Source organism: Leptidea sinapis, chromosome 26 (genome assembly GCF_905404315.1).
Source record: "Leptidea sinapis chromosome 26, ilLepSina1.1, whole genome shotgun sequence".
Lineage (NCBI taxonomy): Eukaryota > Metazoa > Arthropoda > Insecta > Lepidoptera > Pieridae > Leptidea > Leptidea sinapis.
The window spans coordinates 12,781,079-12,791,157 of record NC_066290.1 but is presented as its reverse complement, the minus strand read 5'-3'; the positions used below and the strand labels follow the sequence as shown (position 1 = coordinate 12,791,157).

At 33.5% G+C, this 10,079-nt stretch overlaps 1 protein-coding gene across 2 annotated transcripts; it reads left to right on the top strand.

Annotated features, from left to right (window-relative positions):
- The first annotated feature begins 1,971 nt into the window (after positions 1–1,971).
- On the top strand, positions 1,972–9,262 carry LOC126972465 (protein disulfide-isomerase TMX3-like). 2 transcript variants are annotated; one of them, XM_050819257.1, is made up of 8 exons: positions 1,972–2,120; positions 2,194–2,443; positions 2,509–2,692; positions 2,781–2,925; positions 4,642–4,864; positions 6,347–6,563; positions 8,006–8,201; positions 8,697–9,262. In XM_050819257.1, the coding sequence occupies exons 1-8, from the start codon at positions 2,081–2,083 to the stop codon at positions 8,717–8,719; spliced, it is 1,278 nt and encodes a 425-aa protein (XP_050675214.1). In that variant the 5' UTR covers positions 1,972–2,080; the 3' UTR covers positions 8,720–9,262. The 2 variants fall into 2 exon arrangements, with proteins under 2 accessions (XP_050675214.1, XP_050675215.1); XM_050819258.1 differs by lacking the exon at positions 1,972–2,120 and having other exon boundaries at positions 2,184–2,443.
- The last annotated feature ends 817 nt before the right edge of the window (positions 9,263–10,079 follow it).

Genomic DNA, 10,079 nt, shown 5'->3' with positions numbered 1-10,079 from the left:
TTTAATTTATTTGAAAATTACGCGTTATTTACACTATTAAATGAAGGCTTGCATAACTCATCTTAAGATACATAGTGATGGTAGCTTATTATTGCGTAATTACAGTTTCCACAATATAAGATAAAATGCGTATAAGTGGTATTAATGCTAATTATTATCACCATAATCAGTATGTTATTCAACTAAATCAATATATTGTACTTTCAAATCATCAGAATAAAGGCCAAGCTTGTCTTCAGCTTTAATTTTGTCCAGGTTATAGGATTGTTTGTCTCTTTCAGATGTCCCTGCAGACAAATCCAGGAGTATTATATTCTGTGATCATAACTAAATATTTGTAGAATGTATTATAACTCCGTCAACTTAACTCGGGACCTGGGTCGAATGAGAGTTCTAGGAAGTAGGTACGGTCAGCGAGAAAAACTCAACAAACGCCGTTTATTTAAATAACCTCGCACTACATATCCGATCCAATATTTTTTGTTATTTATACCGTGAATTGTCTTTATAAAAAGTGATTGGCGGATATCTCGAAAACCATCCATTTTAGGACAAAAGTTATTCAGATAATTATTGTAGAAAATAAAATTTTGCATATTTTATTTCCTGTAAACTTTTTTGTAAAACTTACCGTTTACGATTTACGGTACTTTTAGTGACCCAGTTATTCTATCCCAGCCGATAACTCTTAAAATACTATAAACAAAACGCATTGGTCCACTTCTATGGAGTAGTTTTGAGTTATGAGACGTTTCATATTTTAGCATATTTTATTTCCTGTAAACTTTTTTGTAAAACTTACCGTTTACGATTTACGGTACATTTAGTGACCCAGTTATTCTATCCCAGCCGATAACTCTTAAAATACTATAAACAAAACGCATTGGTCCACTTCTATGGAGTAGTTTTGAGTTATGAGACGTTTCATGTTGATTGTTAAAATACCGGGCCTAAGGGAGAAAATTTCAAGGTATTACAATATAATGTTATAAATTGAACAAACAAATTTAGAAAAATATTCCGATTGTTTATGTCCTTTAAAATTAATAGTTTATTTCCTTACCTAGACCTTTCCGCATCGGACGTGCCCGCGGGCACTGGTAATTCAAAAAACAATGAGAGCGGCTGTGCCGCGGGGCACTCTTTTACCTCATCCAGTTTTCACCCTTATTAGGTGTACAAGTTGGTTTATTTGCCTACGCAGTTATGAACGAGTGAATTCCCAAACACATTTCGATCCGTTACGATTCAAGGCCACCAATATTCGACGTCATAGCTTTACGGACAAAGCACTTATGTGTCCACTTGTTCCCGGCCGGCGCAGCGAGCGGTCGTTATCAAGACTTTACACGAAGATCGTTCTTTGTGGAGATTTAAGCTTTATTTTATAATAAATATATACTATTCATTACAAAAACATAAACGGAAATAAATAAAACAAGTAATTAACAATAATAACAATATTTATTTTAAAATATACCTATTTTTACACTTTTTTTCGAATGAAAAGTCTGTGTGAAATAAAAAAGAAAGACAATATGAATAATTTATACATGGTCTTATAGCTTGTTTCAATAGCTTTCAGTGACAGTCACTCAAATCACCCTAGTTATAAGCATTTTATAACTACACGTAAAATAATACACACGGGGAAAATGCCGCGAAAATGCCGGAAGCTTGCCGATCTACAGTGTACAGCGAGATCCGGAGCGCACCGATCCGGAAAGGTTTAAAGAACTTTTTTATATTTTATTGTATTATATTTTGTACAAATAGATATTTAGTAATTTTTATTTATTAAGTTATGTTCATCTGAATTCGCTGGAGTAAAATGTAAGAAAACGAGCTTAACAACATAATGCTGAATAATATGGGTGTTCAGTGTGCTTGTACATTGTAATAGTACTACCTACCTACCGAATCTCAAGTCTCAACCCGTCTGTCTAGTGTCTTTATTCTATGGTCTAAATTTTGGTTACAGCTGATATATATGTTTTTGTTTGTGTAGTGTGTGCCTATTTAATTTAAATTAATGTGATCGTACGAGTCTAAACCAATTGGTTTTCTTTTTGTTAAAATTATGAATTTTTCCGCCGTCCTTTTGCTATTAACGTTTTGGGGTTTGTTAATATTTTTATTTACATATTATTCCTATTACTAATTCTTGTTTACTAAAATGTGCAATGTTTTTAGGAAGAAACAGTGTTTTTTCCTCAAAAGTATTAGAACTGAGCGACAAATTTATTGATATCAGCAAAGATGGAATGTGGTTTGTTAAATTTTATGCCCCATGGTGCGCATACTGTAGTAGGCTTGAGCCTGTTTGGGCGCATGTAGCCCAGGGCTTATACAGCACGCCGATCAAGGTAGCCAAAGTTGATTGTACTCGATTTCCTGCTGTTGCTACTCATTTCCAAGTGCGAGCATACCCAACGATAATGTTGTAAGTAAAAAATGTGGTAATTCAACTATCATAATATTGTATCTTTTAATGTGATAACTTTGCAGCATTAAAGGTTCAAATATGCATATTTACAATGGCGAGAGAGTAAAAGAAGATATGGTTAACTATGCTATGAGAATGGCACAGCCTCCCATTCAAAAAGTATCTTATGCTGATAGCATAGGGAACTTAAAAGAGATTCATGAAATATTTTTCGGATACATTGGTGAACATCATGGAATACTTTGGGTATGGGTTAATTTGTGTTTCAAATATATTTATTAATAAATAATTAAATTATTGTATTTGAAACTTTAAAATAAAACCTTACTTTTAGGAAACTTACAGCATTCAAGCTATGAAATATCAGCCACATAACTGGTTTTATTCTATGTCTCATGAATTAGTGAAAAATGAACTGAAACCACCTAATGAGACTAGTGTGTTTGTTTACAAAGAAGATGACATATACTACTTTGAAGGTATCAACATAAAAATGTAGTATTTAAATGTAATTTTTATGATACTGGCAGCAGTATTCTCGAACCAATATGAGTTAGGGACTTGCAGGCTTAGAGAATGACCTCACCTGAAATGCTGACAACACATCTCTTGAAACCAGGTATTTTCATATCCAAGTGTGGCTGGTTCTATCAGAAGAGATACATTTTGATTAAGAAAATTATATTTTGTAGTAATAAAAAAAGATGCTTAAAATCAGATAGCCAATATTGCAAAGTCCGTCTCTCTCTGTCTACCTCTGGAATAAATATTACACAAGAATAACTGCTTTAATTATGAAAAAGCATACAGTTTTAATTACACTTAATTGGATCAGATTATAGAGACTAACACAGACCCCACATAGATTTGAGAACAGACAATTAGTTCTGATTTTTTTTATTTGAACTACATAATAATATGTATGAATTTAGTAAAAAAAAACAATAGAGCTTCCCGTTCTTCTTCTTCATACGGGCGCTTTCCACAACTCGACGTCCATATGCGCCTATTTTGCGTGCGAGGGTGGTAGAGGCTACTCCAACCAGCCAAGCTCCTCCCGAAGAGCGCCTGGTGACCCCAGGTGCTTCGCCCTGTAGTTTGCCACCTCACTGCATTCCAGCAGAATGTGAGCTGCTGTTTTCTCTGCCCCTAGGCAACCTCTGCATAGAGGGCTGTCAGTGACACCTAAATTAAAGAGATGCCTGTTAAAATTGCAGTGATCTGTGGCCGCACATAATATTAATCTTAGTCGACACCGATTAAGTTGTAAGATTTCCCTGGTAAAACGCAAGTCGGCGCAAGGTAAAGGTGCTTTGGCTTGCCTGCACTCCTCAAGGCTATCCCAGTATTGTTGATGTAGTGCTTTTTTCTTTTGATTTAAATGGTTCCTGAACCAACTATGTGGCAACCGGTTAGGTCTCAGGACCCCTTCTAGCAAGTTGGTCTGCCGCCTTCTAGCAAGTGTTAGGTTGTTGTTTTTACCAGCCACATTATTTAATGCTGAGTGGCATTCAAGTAATAGGCTGGAATTGATTATCTTACCTTGAAAGGATTGTAATACCGATTTGCTATCACAGAGTATTCTAATGGAGTGATGAGAGAGCTTCCCGTTTGTTATAAATTTAATAATAAATAAAATACTTCACAATTCACTCGCTAAAGTTCTCAAAGATTTAATGTAATCATTCCATAGTCTTCTAAAGCATTCTGGATAAGACAGGTGCTGTATTACTGGGGATCCACTGTAATTAACATGATTTTTTTTTCTCAGAAATAATTTATAGCAATTGGGTAACAGTACAATTTTTAAAATTTATAAGTATCTCTGATGTAATGCGCTAGAGTGAATTCCACATTAAACAGACAATAGATTTTATCAATATTTGGCCTAGTCCCTGAAAATGAAAAACACATCACATTTTAAGGAATTCATGTTCAAAGTTTAATAAATATTATTGAAATTCATACATGTGGGTTGGGCTACTAAGTCATGATGTCATTTAAATAGGGACGTTAGGGCTGTCATTTTTTGTCAGTCCGTTAAAATGAATCTCGTGACCAGTTTTGTGTTCTTAACTCAATTTCGACATGATTGTGGTTTAGAATGTTTTTCTGGAATTAAGTCTAATTATGATGTAGATACACATAATTATGTGCTTCATCAGTAATGTATTATATCTTTTCTAATTTAACAGTAACACCAGAAAACCTGCAAGATAAAAATGCATTGAATGTCTCAATGGACAAATGGGTACATTCGGAGAGATTTGGATTCTACCCAAAAATTTCAAGATCGAATATTAATGAACTCTTGGACATTGAAAAGTACTTGGTAATAACTGTGGTATCAGAAAACAAACTCAATGAAATAACACAGACAGAAAAAGATTTTAAAGATATGGTGGAAGAAATAATAAGGTATTCATAACTAACGGATACTACTGCAACTACTAACGGCACATTTTTTTGTTTATTTCATAATATTTGAGTATTATGTATAATACTCATAAGGTTATAATATTAATGTCTTGTGTGCTAACTTTATACTAAACGGTAGTCTCAGCAGCAAACAGCATGTAACGTCTCTCAATTTTTCTCTGAAAGAAACATAGACTGAAGTCATATTATATGGCTAGTCACTGATAGCTTTACCATGTCAAGCTGTATCAACATCAGTTAACTGATGAATTTTCCTGACGGTAGAGCGGCAGATCTCAATTAATTAACTAAATTATAAAATATATGGGCCCTATGTTTCCGTTCCTTACCAGTGGGAGGCTAATTGGCACCAGATGCCAGCTAGATTATGGGTAATGAGAAGAAGTAGCAAAACTCATTGCCATTCTTTTAAGTCAAGATTTACATTTTTATATTTTTACAAATCATTTCAATTACAATATATGCAAAGTGATGCAACAAAATACTCGAACGTCAAACGAGTAAGTCACAAAAAGAAAATAAAAGTAAATTAATACTTATAAACATAAGAGGAGTTATTGAGTATAGTGGATGCATCAATCCACACATACCGTAAATAAATAGAGGCATTATGTGAGCATTTCATAAAAGGAAATAATAATAAAAAAAAGCACATCAAGCAGACCTCCCGGTAACAAGATCATTCCGCCAGCATGATGATGCCTGTCACGAGAAATCTACCGAATAAGGCAGGGTGTATCAATTACAATCACCTGAACGTCCTGCTCATCTCGTCTCTATTATTTTCATTAAAAAAAAGTTCCCTTTATATTCTTTGGTATTACTATACACTTATATTAGATCTTATTTGATTATGAGCTATATATATCATGAGCAAGACACATTATAAACAATATGTTAATTTTTAAAAGTGATAACCCTCACTTCTAGGATTAATACACAAATAAAATTTGAAAAACAAAATTTTATGAACAATGCGGGATTTGGTCGTATCACTTTAAAAACATAACATATTGTTTAGATTTACAAGAGCGACATCTCAAGTCAATTTCCTAATATGCAAATATTAGGGTTGAGCAGGCTATCAACTGTAAAGTAGATCCTGTAGATGAAGCCACAACCTGAGAGTTGAACAAAGCAAACAGAATTTTATAACGAGATGGTTATTGGACTCAAACGGTTAGCTCAGTTGGTTAGAGCACCGGCACGGAACGCCGGAGGTCGTGGGTTCGAATCCCGAATCGTTCATAAAATTTTATTTGTGAAGACACATTATATTTACGCAGAAGTAACAAAGACAGGTAATAAAGGTTAACATAATAATTATGAAATACTTCATGCTTGGCGGCCGGACTTTAGCTTATTGTATACATACATAAAAATATTTTTAAAGCATGGTGTGCATATATAAGAGCATCAAATAATGAATGCCATCATATTATTTATTTTTTCTTTTTTCAGAAAAAGAAAGCATGAACTACATCCAAAATTCCAGTTTGGATGGATGGGCAGTCCTGAGCTTGCTAATTCTATTGCTATGTATGAATTGACTGTGCCACATTTACTTGTGATCAATTCCACTACACATCATCATCATATACCCGATGATGATCCAATTTTGATGACCCCTGAAGCCATATCAATGTTCTTGGATGATGTATACAATCAAGTGGCACCTGTAAGGCATTTTTCTTTACAACTATTAATAGAATTCCGCAATCGCTCGTCGTACCGCTTTGCTGCGGCGTATATTTGAGCGAAGTGAGGTTAATTAAGCCTGTGTACAAAAACAAAACAAAACTATTCCTAACAAAACCAATCAAAATAATGTTTTGGAATTTGGCGCCATATTTAAACAAGAAGAATTAGCGCCTTATTTGGTCACATGAGAATTTCTTTTCTTTTTTTAATAAATGTGCGTGCTAATTTAGAATAATTTGTAAATCATGTTTGTATTTAATTATAATAATTGAATCAAGTCAAAATTCAGAATTCTGTCTCGACAAAAACCTAGATAATTTCGAAAGCTTTCTATGAGTTCAATTTTTTTTAAAATCGGTCCAGAGATGGCCGAGAAACAATTTAACACAGAAATCAATTGAAGTCCGCTCCACTTATATTCGCTTCGAAATGCCCAATTATCAATATATGATTTTGTATATAATATGTAAGGTAATATATTAGATAATATGTTCACGGGTATTCTCTGTTACTAGATGTGTTAGCCTGTATTTTGTGGTAGGGTTGGGGTTGCAAGCCCTGCACAGGGGTCTGTGGTTGACACCTATATTGAACAGATACTTGTTAAAGGGGCCGTCACCTGTTGTTACATGAATTATTTTATGTTCTCTCCATTGTGAGTTTCACCAGCTTGCAATGAAGCTTCTGTTCTACACACATCATAGAGCATCTTTCTACATAGGTGCATAGACTCACCTCAAGTGAGAAGAACATGCAAGAAGTTCAGTGGTTATCTAATCTAAATGTCACATTATTATAAAGTGGTGGATATTGTAAAGTGGCTACTGTTTCCGCAATTAAACCACTTAGTTGGGTCCTAGAGCATATCCATGAACACATTTGGCTGAAGGGCAGCGGCAGGATTGGTAACGGGCCAGCCATTTGGTCACTAATTCCCTCCTTGCAAGTCCATCTGCTGCATCATTCATCAACGAACTGTTAATGAAATGTCACAATACAATGTTGTTGAGTTTTCCGGTTTAAGATTGCTGTAAAATTATAGCCTGTTTAGAAGAGCCTAGTTATATCATAATAAATCTCATATAGGTGTTGCTGAGAAATAGTCTCATTAAAAATTTTTACAATAGAAATGAAAGAAAGAAACATCATTTATTCACTTAGGTCAAAATGACACTTATGAATGTCAAAGAATTTACCACCACTTCGGAAATATTTAGCTTCAAAGAGAAGAAGTCGCAACATTTTCAGCTTCAGTGTTTAAAAAAAATATTTTAATTACAATCTATGTTAAGTGATTCAACAAAAATACTCAAGCGCCAAATAGGTACATTAAGTTAAAAAATAAATGTTAAAGTAATATGTAAGTAAAATGGTTGTTATAATAATATTATGTAATAATAATGATTGGTAATATTTTAGACATATGGGGGCAACAGCTTCATAGTACGATTATACCGAGCGTTCTTTGAGGGAAGAGCTACTGTTGGCAATATGTGGAAAGGGAATCCTATACTAACCACATTGGTATTCGGACTCCCTCTAGGTTTTCTCTCACTACTATGTTATTCAATTTGCTGCGCAGACATATTAGATGCAGATGAAGAAGAAATATCAGGTGATCTATTTAAAACCATACTTATTGGTAATAAACTCTTTCTGAAAGTTAAAGATCATCAAATCATGGTATCTTATTATAAATATATTTGTATTATCTTTTTATGGAAGACAAACAAGCATACATACATCTCACCTGATGGCATTTGATTACCGTTGATCACAAGAGTGTTAAAAAAACATCATACACCTTGCTTAAAGGCCGGCAACCTTCCTGTGATTCCGATTGAGTGATGGTGTTGCAAGAAAATGTGGGTGACAGTGATCACTTAATATCATTTGTCCTCCTCTTCATATTATAAACGTACATTATATGAATTTAGAACTCGGAAAACTGTGTAGAGAGTTAAGTCCTATTGTGCCACCATGTAAATTACTAAATTGCATTCCAAACTGGGCCCACCATTTCCAAGGTCACAGACAACTGGGTTACCAGGCTGTTGTGGTGATAATACTTTCAGGAAGAATAAATGATAAACTTTTGTTTTTATTTCAGAATCACATGAGAAAAAGGATTAAAGCTAAAGAAAAAGAAAATTATAAATCTAATGGATAATTATTAGTATAAGTGATAATGTACATTTTGCATTAGCAATATTTTATGGTTCACTCGCGAAAGTTTTGGCTTCTTTTTTTGTCGTATTATACCATATCACCGAATTGAATTTTACTGTCGTTCAATAATATAGATCAAATTAGTACTTATAAGTATTTATGTTACCAATCAAGTATAAAATCGACGCTTATTTAAGTATAGAAAATACTTTCTTATGGTTTTCCATGAATGTTGGCATTTTTATTATAATTAATAAAAATTTACCTATTATCGACTCAATGGTCTGATGTTAGAATATTTTAAGGAGGTAAGAATAATGTATTTATTTTAAGCTTGTGACCTTAAAAGTTACATAAATATTTAAAATTAAGCAAAGCTATTGTGTCTCTTATTGTATTCTGAATGTATTTTTACAGTCCAGTACAGTGTAACATGGTTTCATTATCTGTGCAACTTGACGGTATGTGGTGCCCTTACTAAGTACTTCCAATAAACTTGTTCCTAATCTTGTTCTTTAATTTCTTTTAGTGGTTATTTTATTTACTAGAGCGGCGAAACCAATTTACGCTAGTAGCAGAGATAATGTGATCGACTTATGAACATAGTCATGTAAATTATGAATGGTATGACTTTATTATGTGAATCCCATAGATAATTTATACATCTAGATACAGATTCTTTCTGCTAGATAACAGAACAGGTTTATTACTTTAGTGTGTGTGACAATGTCTTACACTTGCGATTTGAATGTCACTTTAGTTTTTTAGAGTGTGCAGCATGCATTGCTCAAAATAGAGGTTAAGTGTCAACATCAATTTTATGTTGACGTTTTCACAGCTGTCACAATCTATCTAGACGTATAAATGATTTAAGGTGAATCCAATGCTTTCATTAAAAATAAAGTTTAAAAAATAAGTTTGATAAACATTATTAATATTTCCAAAACCACGACAATCTTAACCGTTGTATGTTAGCTAAAGGTGCCATTCTGATCTTGGTATCCACTGCTTGGTCACTACTGCACTGTCAAGAAATAATTTGTGAAAATTCTCTTCTTTAAAATACTTACCTCAAATCATGCAACGATAATACTCTACATGAGAATATTTAGGAGGGTGGAGCAAAAAAAATTGTTTTATAACTCCTTGAGAATTCTTTTATCAACTACCACCACTTCAGAAACAGATAGTGATCTTAAAAACTCTCTGAGTATACATTGTTTAGTCTTTGTCTACATTACATAATTATTGCTAAAGGCAACAAAATGAAACAGTCTGGCACTAGAGCAATAGTTAAATTACTGCAGAGCTATTTTTTAATTTA